This window comes from Neofelis nebulosa, chromosome 1, assembly GCF_028018385.1.
Source record: "Neofelis nebulosa isolate mNeoNeb1 chromosome 1, mNeoNeb1.pri, whole genome shotgun sequence".
Classification (NCBI taxonomy): Eukaryota; Metazoa; Chordata; class Mammalia; order Carnivora; family Felidae; genus Neofelis; species Neofelis nebulosa.
This window is the reverse complement of record NC_080782.1, coordinates 42,264,085-42,285,046: the sequence shown is the minus strand read 5'-3', so window position 1 is coordinate 42,285,046 and position 20,962 is coordinate 42,264,085. Positions and strand designations below refer to the sequence as shown.

The following is a 20,962-nucleotide window of genomic DNA, read 5'->3' as shown; positions in this document are numbered from 1 at the left end:
CCGTCTCATGGCCCCATCTTCCATCTACAACCAGCATGGCAGCAGTATCTTTAAATTGCTTTCTCTGATTCTGACCTCTGGCTTCTGGGTTTCTTGTCACATCTTCTTCTGAGTCTGACCTTCCTACTTCCCTTGTGATTACATCTGGTCAACCCAAACAACGTCCCTTCCTCAAATTCCTTAACTTAAACCTATCCACCAAGACCCTCTAGCCACGTAAGGTAACATAGTCACAGGTTCTGGGGACTAAGACATCCTTGGGGGGCGTTATTCTTCCCAGATGCCAGATCATTAATGTCCATATTCCAGTATGAGAAGCCCTGGTCCATTGTATGTAAATGGTTTCCTTTTCTGCTTTCCCTGGATGTTCACGTATTGTTGAAACCTTTTAAGTGAAGTGCAAGTATGATAAATTTGTTTTGCTTGTTTGCTCAACCTCTAGGCATATGTGGTTCTGTGGAGGTTAAGATTATTCTGATCTTTATTACTGCACAGATGTTGCTTGAGGGAGGGGTTGGGGGTTGGGATGCTGTGGATACGTGTCTGGTTTATATCCTCCCGGCTTTCTTAAGTGGTGAAGCCTCCAGTATGTGCTGCTGCTGGCTGGAATGTTTGAGAAAAGCCATCTCTATGAATTGCTAGCTGCAAAACCTTGGAGAAGTCACCTGACTTCGCTCACACAACCCTTTCATTGCTTATAAAATGGCGCGTCCAACTCCTGTGTTATTAAGATTGAGGATTTAATCAATAGAGAACCCCTGAACAACTGTAAGTCTTTTTTTTTTTTTTTTTTTTTGGTTATTTATGGAGGCTGAAGCTTGCAGATGAAAGGGACCCTCTTGCAGTCTTTTCATTGGAAGAGCTAGACTTCCTGCATGTGCTGCCCCCTTGTGGTTAAGGCTTTTAATTAACTTTGGTGTATATCAGAGATGAAGAGGAGACCTGAGGGGACATTTAGATCCCTGAAATTTACACTTGGGCCTGTCCCTTATCCCTGCAAAAGAAACCCCTGGAGAATTATTTGCTGACATCTGAATGCACATCAGAATTACCTGGAATGGGTCTAGTCAGAGATTCTGATTCACTAGGGCTGGGTAAGATCTAGGCATCTGAATTTTGATAAATCTCTCTAAATGCATAGAATATGAGCTACCCTTATGACTCCTTTTGGCTGATGTAAGCTTGGGTTCTATTAAGAGAAGTACAATACATGAAACAAAGGAGGGGACAGGGCCTCAGAGCTGTGTACAGAATACGCAGCTGTCCTAGACAGCTGGCTGGAGATCTGGGGACTCCACTTCCAAAGGAACTTGAACAAAGTCATCATGGGAACAAGACCCAAATGGGTGGGGACCCAAAGCAACATTACATAAGGGACGCAAGGAAAGCACCAAAGGAAAAATGGCTGACTTTTCCAAGGTCACCCAATGAAATTTATCAATGAAAACACCTAGATGGGTACCTGGGTGGCTCAGTCCATTAAGGGTCTGGCTCTTGATTTCAGCTCAGGTCATGATCTCACCATTTGTGGGATCAAGCCCCACATCGGGCTCTACACTGACAGCATGGAGCCTGCTTGGCTCTCTCTCTCTCTCTCTCTCTCTCTCTCTCTCTGCCTCTCCTCTGCTCATGCATGCACACACCCTCTCTAAAACAAAACCCCAAACCCAAAACAAAACACCTAGAAAAGGAAAGAGACACACATTTCCTTTTTTTTTTATTTTAATTTTTTTCTTGACACAGAGAGAGAACATGCACACATGTGCATGTGCTCAAGCATAAGTGGGGGAGGGGCAGAGAGAGAAGGAGAGAGAATCTCAACCAGGCTCCACACTCAGCTTGGAGCCTGACTGGGGCTTGATCTCACGACTGTGAAATCATGCTCTGAGTCAAAATCAAGAGTCGGGTGCTTAACCGACCGAGTCACCCAGGTGCCCCTCCTTTTGCTTGCAACAGATTCGCTAGATCACAAAGGCCAACTATCATAATGACAAAAACGGTTGACCGTGGGATTTCATTCTTCTTTCTTAAGTAAACTGCTTGCAAAATTCGTGTCTATTGAAAATGTCAGCAAGCCAAGGAGTAAGGAGAGAAATACAGCAAGGGTGGCTAGGCTGGATGCCTTTGTCTGAAGTAATGAAAGGAATCTTCCCGATGATCTGAAGACAGCAAGACCTAGTTTCACTTGGATGCATTTCCTTGTAGACTTTCTAATTGGAACTCTGAGATTTTATCTCTATCACGGCTGATAGGCACATTCTACTCACCAACGATGCCCCTTCCTCCTCAGAGTCTAGACGCAAGGAAAACATGCCAAACACTAGCGTAACAGTGATCACGCACACACACGTGCACGTGCAAGATTTGCACAAGTAAACAACCCACCTATAAACCCCATTTTAAGTCCTCACAACCGTTTTACGAGGGAGAACTTTTTTTGTGATCTCTATGTAACTATTACGATCGTTGTTATTGAGAAAGGAGGGACTATGCCAAACAATATACAACTTGAAAATGGCAGAGCCAGGATTCGAACTTTGGTCTTCTGACCACAAAGCGAATGCCCAAACTGACCTCTGAGAGGTACGAACACACCAGAGTGGGGGCTGTCCTAACAAGCTGCCCAAACTGGGTGGCTTAACACAACAGAAATGTTATCGTCTCATAGATCTGAGGGCTGGAAGTCCCAAGTCAAGGGGTCTGCGTGGCTATGCCCCCTCTGAAGCCTGCAGGGAGAATCGTCCCTTGCCTCTTTCTGGCCTCTGGTGGTTTGTTGGCAAATCCCGGGCGGTCCTGGGCTTGTGGATGCGTAACTCTACTCCCCTCGTTGTTGCAGATGCTTCTGCTTGTGATGTGTTCCCGGGGTGTTCTTTTTATAAGGACACCAGTCATATTGGCTTAGGGGCCGACCCTACTCCAGAATGAACTCAACTTAAATCATTATATCTACAACAATCCTAATTTGAAATAAAGTCACATGCTGAGGCACTGGGGGGTTAAGTCTGCAGTATATCATTTTTTGGAGGGGACGGAATGCCACCCTTGACACAGTCTTTTGGTTTTTCTCTTGAATTATATAGTTCCCAAGTGCATATCTTATTATCCTGACTAGATTGTAAGTTTCCCGAGGGAAACAAACTCAGTTTTACCTCAGAAGGGTCCAACTGGCTGCTCGTGGGTTGGATTTGGCTGGCAGCCATGTTTGTCTGCTCCAAAGTGCTGGCCTATGCACGGTGCTTTGGAAGATTTTCTGACTTGGTTTGGGAACACTAATTTTTTTAATACTTACAGTGTTATATCAGTTTCCAGTGAACAACATAATGATTCAACGATCCCACGCAATCCTCAAAACACGCGAATTTGTGTGTCATCCTTGCATAGGGGCCATGCCAATCTCTGTATCCTTCCAATTTTAGTACATGGGCTGCTGAAGCAAGCCTGGTTTGTAACCATTAAAAAGTTTGGGAACTTCACCTGACAATCTCGATGTCTGGTTTCCATGACAAATCAGAATGTCTGGCCATACGCCAGAGGAACATGGCACCTCACTCCTCATTGCCTGGAGTCTAGCAGGGGCTTCTTAGATGGGGCAGTGCCTTTTCTCACACCACAGATATATTTATACCTTATTGATTCTGCTTCTCCGGAGAACCTTCGTTAATATACTCTTCACTCTGAAATACGCGTCTAATTCCTAAGCTTCTCTTACCCTCTCACTCTGGTTCCAGCCATCATTATCTCTCTCCTGGATGTTATAATTGCTGCATACCTGGAATCCCAGCTCTAGCCTGTTTTTCAAGGAGAAGCCAGGGTGACCCTTTAAAAGCATAAGTCCATCATGAGACTCCTCTATTTAGTATCCTCCATTGTCTCCCATGTCACTCGCAGGAGAATCTTAAGTCCTTTGATGGCCTTCAAGGTCCTATGCAATCTGGCCTCCAGCTGCTTTCTCTAACCTCATCTCTATACCTGCCCTGCCTCATGGACTCCAACGACACAGACTTTTCCTTTCACTTGCCACCCATGTCCAGCCTCAGGGCCTTTGCACCTGCTGCTCTCTCTGTCTGGAAAGTCCTTTGTTCAGGTTCATTCATTTGAGTTACCCAGACACAGAAGACCACTAGTTTCTTGCATCTCAAGAGAAGCAATGACTTTTTCCAGAATGGACTTGCCAAAATGTGTGTCTCAGCTACCTGCCACAGGGTGTCATCTGGGACAGACGGGTTTCCTTTGGTTAGTCTTGGTCATTTACAATTTCTGATCACTGTTGTTGCACTTGTGTAAGAATGGCATGTAGGCAAGTCGAGGAGAAATGATAAGTCTGAGCATTTGTCGTCATGTGCAAGTTAAACCATGGTTTCTTTTCACTGTCTGATTCTCATGTACCTCCCAAAGTTTGAGTGACAACTTTCTTTTTTTCTTAATTTTTTTTTTTAATCTTTATTTTTGAAAGAGAGAGAGAGACAGAGTGCGAGTAGGGGAGGAACAGAGAGAGGGAGACACAGAATCCAAAGCAGGCTTCAGGCTCCGAGCTGTCAGCACAAAACCCGATGCGGGGCTCAAACTCAGAAACCGTGAGATCACGACCTGAAGTCAGACGCTTAACCGACTGAGCCACCCAGGCGCCCCTTGAGTGACAACTTTCTAAAGAAACTCTTGTTCTTTTATCTTAGGCCCAAGAGAACACTGCTAAAACGCTAAAACACCGCTTTGATGAAGGAGAAGGCATGGGACATTATGGGAAGTGGATACTTTACACAGACGTGCACAGAGACAACATGCCCCACGGTAGCACTGTGATCTGAGAGACCCTGTCCCTCTGGCCTCCCTGCCCCCGCCTCAGCCCTCTTCTCTTGGGCCTTCTATCATGGCCAGAAAGCTCTGAGGGTTCCCTATCAGATCATCTAATCATTTTTCATTGTAGTTGTGGAAGGAGCTCGTGTATTGGAGAAATGAAGCTCCTCAGCTGTGGAATCGATTAGATCTGGCTCCAGTCCTGAATCTGACATTCATAGATGGTGGGGCTTTGGACAAGTTATCCACCCCTCTTTATGAGTTTCCTCACTTACAGAAGAGAGCTGGTAGTGCCTACGTTATGGGGCTGCTACGGGATTTAAATGAGGTAATATATGGTGAGTGGCTGGTCCGTGGCAAAGTCAGTTGACTATGAGTCAAGACGAGTCAGCATTGAAACCGAAGCCCGACCCTGCCACCTGGGGCTGAGCTGATGTGTGCAGTAGATACTCGTGACCACACCAGTGAGACTGAGCCCCGGGCTAGCCTGCACACTGTCACCCCCGTGCCCCTCCCAGAATATAAACACGGCCAGGCCACCTCCCTCTTTAAAATGCTTGTGAGGCTGACCTCCCGCTCGGCCTGCACGGAGCCCGCATGCCAGTGGTTGGGATGCTGCCTCCTCTCGGCCGCACCTCCTCCCTCTTATGGTCACTCACCACTGAACTTTGTGCGAAGCATTAAGAAAATAATAAGTAATTAGCGAGCCTTGGGCTTGGATGTTAGGTCAGTCGTGCCTCTGCCGATCTTGCTGACATTGAACCATATTTTTTTGGCCTCCTTGGGAGGATGTCATGGAAGGTTTTCTGTATTGTATCTGATTCTGTATCGGCTGCAAACTCTGCTTTGTCCCCAAAGGAAAAGAGGCTGGTCTGGTGGGAGCAGGTTTTTGTGCATACCTGTAACTTTACCATACCTGGTCCTCTGTCCTCTCGTCTGTAAGGTGCTGGGCTCCATCAGGCGATTTCCCAGATTCCTCCTGACTTTAGGAGCAGGGGCTGGGGTTCTGCACGCACCCCCTGCCCCCCGATGAGGGGTTGGCTCCCTGATGCTGCTGGGGCCGAAGTGAGACGCTGCACCCACAGCTCCGGTGTCGCCCGGATCGCTCAGGGAGGTGTTTGCAGAGAGAGGCCGGGTGGGGATCACTTGCTCATTGGCAGGCAAGTCCGTGAGGGCCAAGGCAGTCAGGGGGAAAACAAGCACAGCAGCCTTGATTCCTGGGATGCTCCCTGCCCTCCTCCCCCACCCTGGCCGCCCCCACAGGAACCAAACTGTGTATCTCAATCCTAGAATGTGAGGAATGTGCCAGAGCCTGCTAGGCATGGAGCAATCTGCAGAGAGGCAGGGAGGAGCTCTGCTCCCTGGTCAGAGGCCTGACAGAGCAAGGACTATGGGTCCTGAGGGCTGGGCTGCCCCTCCCACCTTCCCTGGGCCTCCTGCTGCAGCTGGATATCAAAGGCTGCTTTGTGCACTGAACTGGGTTTTGGTCCTTCTTGTGCCAGGGAGGAGGCGGGAGGAGGGACACCGTTGGGAGGCTGTCCCCTCCCAGCTCTTCTGGCTGGTGTTCCCAGGGACTTTGGCCTGGGGACGATGATGCACACATGGGTGGCTGCTTCTGTATTCCTGGGGAGCCGAGTCTGTCCTGGGGCCCAGGTGAGTCTCCTGGGGGGCCCGGGCCCGTGGCTTGGCTGAGGTGGTTGGTCCAGTGAAGGCTCAGGGATCTGCTGGGTTGGGGAAGCTGCTTTTCCCAAGACGGGGAGATGGCCGTGCTTTCTGGCTCCCTCTCCTCCGTCCCTCATTCAGTATTTGCTGTTCGGGTTTTGTGAGAAAGGAGTTGAGCCTGGGAAGCTTCTACTTTTCCTGAAGGGCGAGGCTTTGAGCTCACTCTGTGGGGAGCCAGTGCTGCTCTTGGCTTGCAGGGTGTGACTAACCCCTTCCGTCCTTTCTTCCCAGGATTCCCTAGGTCAGGAAGAAACCTCAGGCAGCGAGTCTCTGGGGCCCATGCGTGGTCACAAATTTGGCCTCCGTCCCACAACCCTATTTTCATCAGGGTCACTGTTACCTGAGAAAAACAGGCAATTTCCTGCCTCCTACCTATTACAGAGTGATATATTTTTTTAAAGTTTGTTTATTTACTTTGAGAGAGAGAGAGAGAACTGGGGGGAGGGGCAGAGATAGATAAAGAGAGAGAGAGAGAGAGAGAGAGAGAGAGAGATTGAGAATTCCAAGCAGGCTCTGCACTGTCATGGCAGAGCCCGATGTGGGGCTCAAATTCACAAACTCGAGCTCATGATCTGAAGAGAAATCAAGAGTCAAACACTTAACCGACTGAGCCACCCAGGTGCCCCTGATTTCTTTCTTTCTTTTTCTTTCTCTCTCTCTCTCTCTTTCTTTTCTTTCTTTCTTTCTTTCTTTCTTTCTTTCTTTCTTTCTTTCTTTCTCATTCTTTCTCTCTTTCTCTCTTTCTTTCTTTCTTTCCCTCTTTCTTCCCCCCCCCCCCACCCCTTCTTGGTACATCTTGAGACCATGGAGAGTTGTTGCTCTGTGAAATTGTCAAGTCATCTGAGACTTGACATTAGGTGACCAACCATCCCAGTTTGCCTGGGCCCGAGGGCTTTCTCAGGATACAGTCAGTGCTAAAAGCAGGACAGTCCCAGGCAACCAGCGTGGTTAAGTCACCCTAACGCAAGCTTCTTGCTTCTTTTCAGAGCAAGGCCAAGGTGGGGCCCTGCCATCTGGGGTATGGCATTTATCAGGATGTGTGGCAGCTTTGTGGGAAGCTGGCAGAGTCAGGGAGGACTTACTTGGGAGATAAGAGAGCACCATGCCAAGGAATCATTCCTAACCCTTGTTAGGATTCCATGTCTTCCAGAAGTACCACGTGATTCCTTGGAAGGGGAGCCCAGGAGGACCCCGAGCCAAGGCAAACAAATTCCCAAATGATGCCCGTAGCACAAAAGACATGATCTTTAGCTGTGAAAACATTTTGTTTCTCCAGACTTCTAAGGTTTATAAACTGTTCGGATCCTTCCCTTAAGTCCTGCTGCCATTGTACCCCATGGGAACAGACAGTGAACGGAGTGTGGGGGCACAGGAAGGATCACTGGTCCGCAAGCCAGTGATCTAGATCTGACTCAGCCTACCTTTAACTGGGCAGGCATCATCATGGTTAATTGCCTGGTCTTTGAGGCCAAAGCATCCGGATTTGATCTTGGTTCTTTGACTTGCCTTAGCAATTTACTCAACCTCTCTGTTTCAGTTTCCTTGTCTATAGGTTTATGATATAATTATGCATTCCCCATAGAGCTATGGTAGGGATTAAGCCTACATGTGAAACACTTAAACCGACCTGGCACACGGTTAATTAAGCACAAGAAATTAAGCACATATTAATTACATTTCTATGACCCTAACGTACCAAGCTCTCTCTCTAGGTCTTTGTTTGCTCATCTGTAAGATGAGGCGTTGTAGGCTCGGCCTGCAAAGGAGCCCTAGGGAGCTCTGCTCCTGCTCTCCGACCCTCAGGTTCAGCTGGAGCAGCCCTGCCTCTGTCTGACACCCTGTCCTCAGCCCAAGATTTCAGGTACAAGAGTTCCGTGGCCCCAAACCAACCAACCAACCAACCAACCAACCAACCAACCAACCGACACTGAAGAAAGCATCCTCAGAATTCTTACGACCTTATTGACCAGTTATTTTATTGTTTCACCTGAATTGTGGCATCAGTAAGTGGTTGGGATCCTGAATCCACTAGTTCACCAAGAGTCAACCTACTATTTACTTTATTGAGGCTTTTCGTGCCATTTTCCAAACTGTTTTCTGTGCTTGTCGGGGACTTTCCCTAGGGAGGATGATATGGCTGTTGTAGGTCTGAGGACTGTTGATATAAACATCGCCTTTTCGGCCCCCCCTTGTATCCTGGAGACATGGAACAAGGTATGCGACACATCCTGGAGCGACTCTGTAGTTCTGTGACTTTGGGCAAGTCTCTTACACTCTTCAAACCTTAGTTTCCTATCTGTAACCTGGATCTAATGGTACTATCTATCATATGGAATTTTTGGTGAGGATTAAATCAGGTAACTCATCTCATGGGTTAAGTACAGGGGCTGGGTTCTGATAACCCCTCAGTAATTGTGGGCTGTTTTCTTGTTCACTAGAAAAGACTATTCCCACAACCCTTGTCCCTAACTCCTGGCTCCACAGTGGTCCTGTTTCTGGCTGCTTCTGCCATTACAGCTGTTTAAGGGGGAGCAAAGAGCAAGGGCCAACAGTCCTCAGGGTGAGGGAGGCAGGAAAGGAAAGGGCTCTTGGTAGCACTGAGCTCTGGACTGATGCCTCGCCGGCTTGCTGGGGTGTCACACAGTGAGGAGTGTTGGCTCTGGCGACCCCAGGTGATATGTATTCTCACACATGGGCTCTGCCTGAAGCGTCTGTTCCCTGTGACGTTTCTCATTTCCTCACAAAGATCTCCCGATTGCACATGCTGGTTCTGGTCAATTGCCGTCTTGTCTGACTTCCTGGACCCTTGGGTATTCTTGCCACAGTTTAATAAATTATAGTTGCTCCCTTAGGAGCCCGGAGCAAGTCATGTCAAAGTTCATCAATCTAAAAGCTTCTAGCACTGCCCCCTTATCTTCAACACATTCTTGAGGAAATTTGGCAGCCTTACACTCTGAAACGGAGGATGTGAGAGAGAACATTTGCCTACGTTGATCATTGGTGGTTTTAACTTTCAACATTTTTGATAGACGTGAATCATGAGTATAATAATAGGAAATTGAGGGAGAATGCTGCCAATAGTAAATGATGCTTAGTATTTGAACTTTAAAAAGCTTGTGGGGCATTTCGAACTTACTCATAATAGAGAATATCGGAACAATAAACCAACCGTCTAGCTTTAGCAGGTTTTGAACATTATACCGTATTAGCTTCAGAATATCTTTATTTTATTCTCTTACTTAAAAAAAAAAACGTTGCAGACACAAGTAGGGTCCCCTGGTAGTTCTCTCCTAGTCGCATTTCCCTCCCTCTCTCTCTCCCTAAAGTTAATTACTTTCATTAATTCAGCGGTTTCGTGCTTTTAGTACATGTCCATGTACCCGTAATCGTTGCAAAGAATTTCTTCTGCAGATTTTGATACTTAAACAAGATGATAGCATCGTGCAACTTCTTTTTTCCCCTCTTCGCCAACATTAGGATTGGAGATATGTCCGTGGAGATAGATGTAGCTGTAGTTCTAATTTGACACTTGCCCCAACCAGGACAGAGTAGGCTTCCATCATAAAGACTTCTGGTGCTGTGACTGTCAGGTCAAAGAAGGAAAAAGTACGTAGGTGGGGGGAAGAAAGCACGCAGGGCAACACTTGCTTCTTAAAGTAGGGGTGGTGGGTAAGAGCAAGGAGGGGAGAAGTAAGTGCAGATGCTTTTGTCCAGCAAGTTTCTGGAAGGGAGATGCTTCCAGATTAGAGCCCTGAATTCCCAGTTAGGGTTAAGGTAATGGTGGCAGCGGGGTCCGCCCCCAGTGATCTGGATGGCCTCTGACTCTGCGGCTAACTTGCTATGTGACCTTGGTAAAATCACTGCTCCTCTTTGGGCCTTAGGTTCTCCACGGTAAAATGAGGAGTAGAACTACATTATCTCTCGGATCCCTCTATCTATTCGTTTTTCTGTAATGATTGTCTCTCCCTTAGTTTTATCTCTCGTATTCAATTCGTCAAGATGCTTTCTCTTTCCTTACTTGAAAATACCACGTGATTCACTGTATTCCTTCACTTCTCATTTGCCAAGATCACAGTCCACAGTCTCACGCTTTATGTTCCCTATTGCCATTCAAGCTGGCCTCCCCGCCTTTTGCCTTTTCTTCTCCCTGTCCTTCTTGTGCTACCCCCCAAGGTAGAGTTTCCAATACTGTTTTGCCATCCCCAGGCTCAAGATTCCCTTCATGGCTCCCTATTGCTCGCTGTTTCTATTCTACATTTCTCTCCCTTTCCTAGCCCTACAATATTTATCAATTTTAGCCCCATGATCACTGACTTCTGTGGTATGTAAAGACTGGTTTCTGCTCTCTCATGTGTATGCAAAGCTCATTCCCCCTTATCCTACTGATCTCTTTGCTGATAGCCTTTCTCCCCCCCCCAATAAACCTAACAAGAGAATGAAAAAGAAACTGCAGACTTGGAAATAATACATGAAAACCATGTATCTGATACTTATATCCAGAACATAAAAAAAAACCCTTTTATAACTCAGTGATAAGAAGGTAAATAACCTAATTAAATGGAGCAAAAAGTTTATAAAGATACTTTCATTCAGAAAATATATGGATGGTTGGGAATGCAAACTGGTGCAGCCACTCTGGAAAACAGTATGGAGGTTCCTCAAAAAACTAAAAAGAGAACTACCCTATGACCCAGCAATTGCACTACTAGGCATTTATCCAAGGGATACAGGTGTGCTGTTTCAAAGGGACACATGCACCCCCATGTTTATAGCAGCCCTCTCAACAATAGCCAAAATATGGAAAGAGCCCAAATGTCCATCGATGGATGAATGGATAAAGAAGATATGGTGTATATATACATACAATGGAGTATTACTCGGCAATCAAAAAGAATGAAATCTTGGGTGGGAAGGAGGGGACGGTGGGTGATGGGTACTGAGGAGGGCACCTTTTGGGATGAGCACTGGGTGTTGTATGGAAACCAATTTGACAATAAACTTCATATATTGAAAAAAAAAGAGAATGAAATCTTGCCATCTGCAACTACGTGGATAGAACTGGAGGGCATTACGCTAAGTGAAATTAGTCGGAGAAAGACAAAAATCATATGACTTCACTCATATGAGGACTTTAAGAGACAAAACAGATGAACATAAGGAAAGGGAAACAAAAATAATATAAAAACAAGGAGGGGTACAAAACAGAAGAGACTCATAAATATGGAGAACAAACTGAGGGTTACTGGAAGGGTTGTGGGAAGGGGGATGGGCTAAATGGGTAAGGGGCACTAAGGAATCTACTCCTGAAATTATTGTTGCACTATATGCTAACTAACTTGGATGTAAATTTTAATTTTTTTTTTTTCAACGTTTTTAATTTATTTTTGGACAGAGAGAGACAGAGCATGAACGGGGGAGGGGCAGAGAGAGAGGGAAACACAGAATCGGAAACAGGCTCCAGGCTCCGAGCCATCAGCCCAGAGCCTGACGCGGGGCTCGAACTCACGGACCGCGAGATCGTGACCTGGCTGAAGTCGGACGCTTAACCGACTGCGCCACCCAGGCGCCCCACTTGGATGTAAATTTTAAAAAATAAGATTAAAAAAATTGTTTAAAGCAAAAAAAATAAAAATAAAAATAAAATCATGAATGGGGGAAAAAAAAGAAAATATATGGATGGCAAATAAGAACATAAAAATGTTCAACACCATTAGTTATTGAGGAAATGTAAATTGAAACAATGAGATAAAACTGCACACCTATGGAAAGGCTAAATTTAAAAAGAAGATAATATCAAGTGTTGGTGAGGGTATGGAGGAACTGGAACTCTCTCACACTGCTGATAGGAATGCAAAATGGTGGCCATGAACTTACTCCTTCGAGATGGACTTACCTCACAGGCATTCATCATCCTTAGGCTGTTGTTTCTTTTCATGCAGTCTTACAATCAGGACAAAGCTTGCTGGAACCAGGTGTAAATGAGTAAATTTGACAATGTGGGGATGCTGGTGGCCAGCGAAGAACAAATTCCCATAGAGGGGCAGCAACCACTGGGCTCCAGCTGACTGCTGTCACATGAGGGCCCTGAGCTACAGATCTTCCAGTTTTCAAAGCGAAGCCAAGCATCTAAGCTATGTAGAATATCCCAGTTTCTTTTTTTTTTTTCAACGATCAATATATGTTTTACTTTATTTTATTTTTATTTATTTTTTTATACAATTTGTTGTCCAATTGGTTTCCATACAACACCCAGTGCTCATCCCAACAGGTGCCCTCCTCAATGCCCATCACCCACTTTCCCCTCTCCCCACCCCACCCCCCATCCACCCTCAGTTTGTTCTCAGTATTTAAGAGTCTCTTATGGTTTGCCTCCTTCCCTCTCTGAGAGTATCCCAGTTTCTAAATGATGTCAAGGAATTCAAATTTAAACTTTAAACAATTCACTGTTCTGGGGGTTGGGAGGAGGAAAAGAAAAGAGACGACCAAAAAAAGAACAAAAAAAGAAAAAAAGATGCTTGTGGGGTTTGTTATAGCCTCTGGCCTCTAGTCAATCAGTTTTCAGTGTCTCAGAGTAGGGAAGCAGGCCGCCACTCCAAGTGTTTTCCTGGAACCAGCAGGAGCTCCACTAGGGAGCACATTAGACAGGCAGAACCGTAGGCTTTCAACCTAGTTGAGACAGAATCTAAATTTTATCAATATCCCCAGGCAATTCATACATTCAAGTTTGAGAAGCACCAGTCTAGGTGTATGGTTCCCAACACTGGGCCCAATTAGAATCACTTGGAGAATTTAAAAGAATGTCTACGACTGGGCTGCACTAGGAAGCAAGTAAGTCAGCATTTCTGGAGATGTGGCCTAGGCACTGCTATTTTTAAAAACCCATCTGAGTGATTCAAGTGGGCAGTCAGAGTTGAGAAACACTAACTTAGATCAGTCTGACATTTATGAGTGGCAAAGTGAAGCCTCGGAAAATGGATGGGTGAAATGTCTTGCCCAAGGTCATTAGCTAGGGTGTGGGAGAATCTGATTTGTGCTCAACCTCTTATCTCACGATTCCCAAGCCTGTGGCTTTTGGCTACCGTTACCTTTGGTTCCTGGGAGCAGAACCACAAAATAATCCTGTTCAACGATAGCTCGATAGCTCGATAGCTCATGACTGCCAGCCTTCCAGCTAAATTGCTTTCAGCACTGAATGCCTAACGAGATGGACTGGATGAAAGGCTGTGAGCTGATGGGCCCCTCCTTCTGCCTATTCAAACCCAAATCCATTTCATTCTCCCTATACATCACCCCCAAATGTGCTAACTGCTCCTGCTATGAAGAAATGGAAGGTCCTCCACCTGGGCCTCAAAATCTTGCTGCATAGGCATGGAGAGGAGGCCAAGACCTCTGGCAGCAGTGTGAGAATCTGGGTTCAGCACCAATCAGCAGTGAGTGGATGGAGTGTGATTGCTGGTCCCTTATCACTCTTGGGCTGCATCAGTAGAAGAACAGGTCCAGAATGGGAAGCTGGTAGGTCTCCTTGAGTCTGACCTAGCACAGTTTTACAGTTGAAGAAACTGGGAGAACTAACCTTGTGCCTCCCACAGAGTGGTTGAGCCAAGATTCCTAACCCCTCTTTCCAGGAGAAGGTAGTGCTCATAATATGCTGATCCCATGGGATAGTCCTTGAGCAGTTTCGTGGTCAAAGGAACAGAGTAACCACACAAGTAATGTGTCAATGAGTTCTCTTGTATTTTCGGGATACCATGAAGGAGGCCCACATTTCCCAGTGATACTTGTGAAATGTCCTTCTATTCTTTTATAACCATTGCCCCATGCTTTATGGCTGTATTTGCTTCTCTTTTCAACTCTCTGCCATCAAAATAGCCTCCTTCCTAACCCTAGCCTATGCCATGACCCTCTTTCTTCTCCTTTCACTCCAATTCTACAGCTGTGAAGACAGGAACATTTTGGAGATCTCATACAGGACTCTAGTGGGCAGACAGTCTGGGGACCATCGTACATTTCAGGTCCATGACAACCATGCATGCCTCAGTCATCTCCCTAATGACACCACTCTGTCTTGCTCTGCTCTAACACTTCTGTGATCCACCCATGGACCTCAGATCTATAATGACCTTGAAGGCTCAACACAGAATGAGCATCTTCAGGGTACTCAGCCAGGGGACCCAGTCTGACGTGTGAGCATGAATCTGTTCTGTTTGTTTATTAAAAAAAAATTTTTTTTAATGCTTATTTATTTTTGAGGCAGAGAGAGACAGAGCATGAGCAGGGGAGGGTCAGAGAGAGAGGGAGACACAGAATCTGAAGCAGGCTCCAGGCTCCGAGCTGTCAGCACAGAGCCCGACACGGGGCTCGAACTCACAGACCATGAGGTCATGACCTGAGCCGAAGTTGGAAGCTCAACTGACTGAGCCACCCAGGCTCCCCTGTTTATTTTAAATAAAACAGGGGCACCCAGGCGACTGCAGGATTGAGGGAGCATGTGTAACAGGTCTTTGATAACAGTTGAGTACTAAATAATTACAAGGTAATGGTGCAAGCAGTGAGAATTCTTCCATGCCACCAGCCCTGGAGAAAAAAATTGTCACTTGACAAGGACTTACAGTCCATGCTTCTATCTTGCTTACACCCACACAAATGATCTTTCGCTTGCTCTCCTCCAGGTAAAGAAACTCCTTCCAAGGATCCAACCATATCGAGCGAGGTTATAGCCTCATCTGAAGACAAGGAAAAATGTTTCCTGTCACAGAATATGACTCCAGGTATTTAAACCCTAAAGAGAAGCCCTATTTGTTGAAACAAATATTATCCATGTCGAATACCACAGTAACCTCTTTATGTCTCCCATCTGCAAGCTCCCTTCCTCTTATCCTTTCTAGGCACCACCACAAAAGTGCATCGTTGTGGGCATGGGCTTGACTATGACATTCACTTGCTCACAAATCTTCCGGTGCTCTCTCCATTGCCTGCAGGATTAAGTTAAAGCTTCTCAGACTGACACTCAAAGCTCTTCATGTTCCAGCACGTATTAGGAGCTCCATATATATTTGCTATACTAAAGAAAGTATATTATCATCAGGGACCTTTTTTGAGGGCAAATTGTGTGTCAAGCATGTGCTAAGTGATCGCGTCTCATTCTCACGTGCTCACCTCTAGGAGGTGCCACCAAACTCCCCATTGCAAAGGTGGCGGAGTCCCAGAGAGAAAGGCAACTTCCCCACCACTGCAAAGCTAGTAGGTGACGAGAAAAGCAATCAAACCTGGGTCCTTGTTCATAACCACCGTGCTTCATTGCCACTCCAAGCATGTGCTCCTGTCTGGCATACAAGTGTTAGATTTGCGAAAAAGATTTGCATTATGAATGTTACAAGCGACATGAGCTAGGTAAATGGATATTGCTTACTTGTCATTACGGGTTCTTTATTTTTATTATTATTATTTTTTCAATTCTGTCCAACTGCTGGGCTGACGATGGGAAAAACCTTGCCCTTTCGTGTTCTTGTGTCAGTCTGCTTATTTGTCTGTCAGCTTGGGCCATCCTGGAAAAAAAGGTAACTTGCCATCTGTTGTTTCCTGAAGGCAGTGGAGTCAGCATTTTGCCTTCTCGATGCATGAAGGCCAATGAACAGAGGGTACGTGTAGGTGAAATTTATCCAACCGAGGCTGGTCTCTTCCATCTTTCAGTGTTTTCCTCCATGACGCTGTTTGCAGGAAAGTCACGGAGTGAGAAGGGGACACTTTACTCCAGCTGCCAATCTCTCCTTTATGCAGAAGAGGCGTAGACAAAATCAATCAGATACATTAGCATGATTAAACGACCAGTTTTCAGAAAGATTTTTAAAAAATGACAAAATGCACTTCACACTAACGCTGGAGTGAACTTGATCTATTCCCCAGTCTGGTCATGCTGAGGGCACTGTAGGATCCCAGACAGGAGGCTCTCACGGATGGCTCTCACCTGTTGGGATCTCAAAAGCAGTTTGCTTATTTAAATCCGGTCTTTTGAGTGACACACCCACGGATCCATATGCAGGGCAAGGAGATCCCCACTGAAAGGACTGTCATTCGTTCGGGGCTATTGCAAGAGATTCTAGAAGGGAGTTTGGGTCAGGCTTTGGAAGGACAGGAGCGATGGGCTTGGCAAAAAGGCATCCCAGAATCAGTCAGAGTCAAGGTTGATTACAGGTGTGACAAGATGAGAGCAGAGAGATCAGGAATTGCTGTAGCACTGGGGTGGGGGTGGGAAGTTTGTGAGGGTCAAGAGCCAGCGTTTAAGGTGTTAAGTGAGTATTTGCTATGTTGGAGGCCCTGAACAAAAAGCTTTATATGCATAATCTCATTTGTAAGCCTCTTAAAAGCTGTGTGAGATAGGTTATTCGACAAGTCATTTTCCTAGTGAGAAAAGTCAAGTGTAGAGAGGTAATTAACTGTTGGGCATGGCAGTTAGCCAGCGCGGAGCCCAGCCTTGAGCCCAGGTCTGTGTGACTCCGCCTCCCTGGGCTTCGCCTCCTGCCTCCTCCGAGAGGTCAGCGCGCTGATCAGTGAGGCTCCCAGAAGACTGGATCCGCTCGGCTGAAGATGGACGGCTTGGATGAGATTAGATCGCAGGCCAGGGAGGAACGGAGTGGAACACACATCCACCCGCAGTTCATACCAATGTCAGGTCAGTTGGGCGTGTCCTGTTGGAGCCAATCGGCAGCCACAACATTTTCAGGACTTCTAGTTTAAAAATGGGCCTCTTACAGGTAGGATTCCAGGCTGCCTTGTGTTACCCAGGTCAGCACGAGAGGGGCCGTCTTTAAAGTGCTCAGGGATTTGCAAAGTCCCTGCAAGTTAGGATTAGAAGAGAGACCTCCATGGTTATGCAGTCCAATGCCTTTTTGGCTCCTTGCGTTTGCTAATTATTAACAAGATGGCTACTTATTGTCTAAAGAAGGCATGTGGCAAAGTTCGGTTATAAGATGAACCTCCTCAGCGTGACCTTTCCTCACAACACTATTCAAAGGCATACCTCAGCCTCCAAGTGCTTGGTCCCTCTGTCTGTTCGCCTGATTGCATTCAGTTTGTAGCACTTTTCTCCATCCGAAATTATTGTGTTCACCGAATGGGTTACTTGCTTAGAATACAAGCTCTGTGAGAACAGGGACCGTGTCTATTTTGTTCCTGTGATATCCCAGCGCCTGAAGCAGCTTCTGCTCACAATAGTGGTTGAATAAATGTGCATTTTGAAGAAATTAAAGGTAGACTTTAATACATTACCAGTTACCCTGACAAACATTAATAGAAACATTATTAGAAAGAAATGGTTTAGAGAAAAACGTATGGTGTATGCATAGTATATAAAGTACATAATATCTATGACATATCATACATTTGACATATTAATACATTTCCCTATGAAAGGATAAGTTGGTATTTGTTCAAAACTTTCACAAATCATTCACAGGAGGCAATATATGTCTACCTGTTTGTGTCGGCATTCAGTGCCAGGCAGCGTAGAAACATACCTTGTTCAAAGCAGGAATAACCAACAGCAACTCCTGGGATTCCAGAACATGCTGGGGCTTCATCCTTTTCTTTTTCTTTTCTGCCTTGGGGGACATTTTTCAAAAGGTGCTCAGAAGATTGTTAGGTAGTTAGGAGTACTTGTAATCTCTAATTAATGAGGATACCAATTTAAGGTTTAGGTGTGGGAAGCATTGGACCTCATCTAATTCTTTCTTCCCTTTTATTGCATTTCCAGCCTGACCTGATTGCATTTCTCTCTCTCTTCTCTTTAAGATCTGACCCTCTCCTTCAGTGTGAAGAGCCGCTCCAAGAGGTGTGTAAACGGCCCCCTGCAGGAAGCAGCCAGGAGGCGGCTCTGGGCGCTGGAGAATGAGGACCAGGAGGTGCGTGCACTGTTTAAGGTGAGCTTGGATGGAGGGGTGCAATTCTGAGCCTGCCTTGTGTTCGTCCGGCCGCTGCAAGGTTCACCAGCACCTGGGACAGCGCCGGGAACAAAGTAGGCCCTCAAGAACAGGGCTGACTGAAGGAAACAATGAATGAAAAGGTACCTATTTTCTGCCCAACAAGAATAGGCAGCACTCCGAAGCTGGCGAGGAGTTGCAGAGTCAGAGAAAACGGTTTCAAATCTGCCACTGTTATTTGTTTGACCTTCTACAAGTTACTTACCTGTGTAGGATGGGAATCGTTATGATATCTATAAAGTATACTTTAAAAAAAAATGAAATTAATTTTTTTGACTGGAATTTTATTGTTTTTTATTGTGATAAAATATGCATAACATAAACTCTCAACTTTAATTATTTTCAGTGTGTAATTCGGTGACATTAAGTGCACTCACATTGTTATGCAACCATCATCACTGTTCATTCCAGAACTTTTCCATCATCCCAAATGGAAGCTCTGTACCTACTAAACAATAACTCTCCTCTGTCCCCTTTCCTCAACACTGGTAACCAATAAGTATGTGTTTTTTTAAATTACCAAAATTGCCAATCAAAAATTAGTAACTATACATTTTAGAATGGGAGGGAAAAAGGCATTGAAGTAAAAAACCAATTCGTCCTCTTTCATAGTGGGTAGTTAGTGTCTTCAGTTGTTACACCAAGGAAGAAGGGTATGGCCAAATTATTTACAGCTTAGGAGGGACTTACTAGGAGAGCCAAAGTCAGAAATGGTTAAAAATTGTTGCATCTAGAGGTGGGATAAAGAGAATATTACTTTATGTAATAAACTAATATGTTCTAGTTATTTTTACAGTCCTTGAATTAATTTGATACAAATTATAAAGGGAAATGTGTTCTATTAATCTGTCACGTAAAGAAAAAGAAAGAAAGTGTTTGGTTTGTTGGGAGGAGTCAGTGAGTCAGTATCTGTAGAGAGCTTGGCTTTGCTTGGGTGGTGGTATATACTCCATAAATAGTAGATAAATTATAAATAGTAGTGTTTTTTTTTTTTAATTTCCAGAATTCAGAAACTTGGAGGCACGAGCTGCTAACTGGCACCATAGTTTTTTTAAAATTTGAGTCACTCTCGGCGTGGGCAAGAGCTGGGTTTGATTGAGCCAGGTGGTCTGCTGGGTTGAGGATTGAGCCAGGCAAACCTGTGTGCCAGAACTGAGACCTGGAGTCAGCTGGATCTCAGCTCCAGCCAAGGTGCCACGGCACACACACAGGTGACCATGGGCAGATTGCTTAACCTGGCAATCAAGAAGTGCCTGGCCCTTCTTGACGTGGAGAGGACCATTTTCTATTAAATCTGAGGTGCCATTTGATTATAAAACGCACCAACATCTTATATATCTCAAAGGAAAGAAAAGAAATACTGCCAATTAAGTATGATGCCGTGCTTCCTTCTCTCTTGTTTCAGAAATGGTCAAATGTGGGAAAAGTGCATCTTAGAATGTATTCAGTAGTGTAATTGTACTCTTTTCACAGGGTTATTGGGAGTAAATGAGGCAATGTTCATAAAGATCTTTGTGAGGTGCCTGACAATTGATGAATCTCCCAGAAATCAATTTTTATCTAGAGCCCGTTCCTTGAGCAGCAGGATCGACATCCTCCAAGGATCTGGGGACTCCTGGGGCCTGGTATGGGAGAACCCCAGCGTTTTGACTTTGTTGACCTGAGGGCTCTTTCTCTCTCCTGTCCTCTTCTCTTCTATCCACAGGGTAGATATCCTCTCTTTCTATCCTCTTCTTTCCACAGGGTTCTCCCAGGACAGTATTCCGGGGGTTGATCTTTGATGGCAGGACCTGGTTTGGGGGAGAAAGGATGTTCTGGCCATCAGTCCTTATAGTCAACTCTAGAAGCTTGGACAAGAAACAGAAAAAAGATTTTAAGGGAAAACCAAGTCTGCATAGTGGTTCAGGCCTGTTTTCTCAGTTATTGAAAAAAACTGGGGTAGGGGAGCATGCAAACTGGCCTAGCACAGCCTTTCTGGAGGGCAGTCTGGCCCCCGCATTTTAGGATTGAAAACATGAATGTCTGCATTCCCAAATGCACATCTCAGAATAACTTGCGTCAAGACTATCAAAGATGTGTACAAAGATTTAACTCTAGGATGTTTATCACGGTACTGTTTAGGATGGTAAGAAAATGAAAACAACTCAAATGTCTAACCATAGGGCAATGTTAAGAATTAATTATATTAATGTAGCAATGACATATGTAACCATTAAGAAGAATGCAGATTATTTAATGACAAGGGAGCTGGTTCACAAAATATTATTTAGTTACAAAAGATTACAAAACAACTTACATAATGTAATTCTACTTATATAAAAATAGTTACTTCCAAACTCATGGAGAGGAAAAAGGATTCAGAGTTAATATGCAAGGGTGTTAACATCGATGATCTCTAGGAGGGGGGATTGTGGATGATTTTTGTTTCTGTGTAATTTGGTTTTTCTGTCAGCTTTATGAAAATACTCATT

At 45.2% G+C, this 20,962-nt stretch overlaps 1 protein-coding gene and 1 non-coding gene across 6 annotated transcripts in view; one reads left to right on the top strand and one right to left on the bottom strand.

The window, feature by feature from the left end:
* Positions 1 to 20,962, top strand: part of SH3TC2 (SH3 domain and tetratricopeptide repeats 2) — a 57,856-nt gene that overhangs the window by 1,597 nt on the left and 35,297 nt on the right. The window contains exons 1-3 of one of the 5 annotated variants that reach the window (XM_058719704.1): positions 6,220 to 6,447; positions 15,186 to 15,284; positions 18,304 to 18,413. In XM_058719704.1, the coding sequence (XP_058575687.1) occupies positions 6,396 to 6,447; positions 15,186 to 15,284; positions 18,304 to 18,413 (261 nt within the window). In that variant the 5' untranslated portion in view covers positions 6,220 to 6,395. Of the gene's footprint in view, positions 1 to 6,219; positions 6,448 to 15,185; positions 15,285 to 15,383; positions 17,186 to 18,303; positions 18,432 to 20,962 lie in introns of those variants that run through there. The other 4 variants (XM_058719701.1, XM_058719703.1, XM_058719707.1 and 1 more) reach the window with 4 other exon arrangements.
* On the bottom strand, positions 3,337 to 3,440 carry LOC131489673 (U6 spliceosomal RNA). The gene has a single exon (XR_009250676.1). It is a non-coding gene; the product is annotated as a U6 spliceosomal RNA (small nuclear RNA).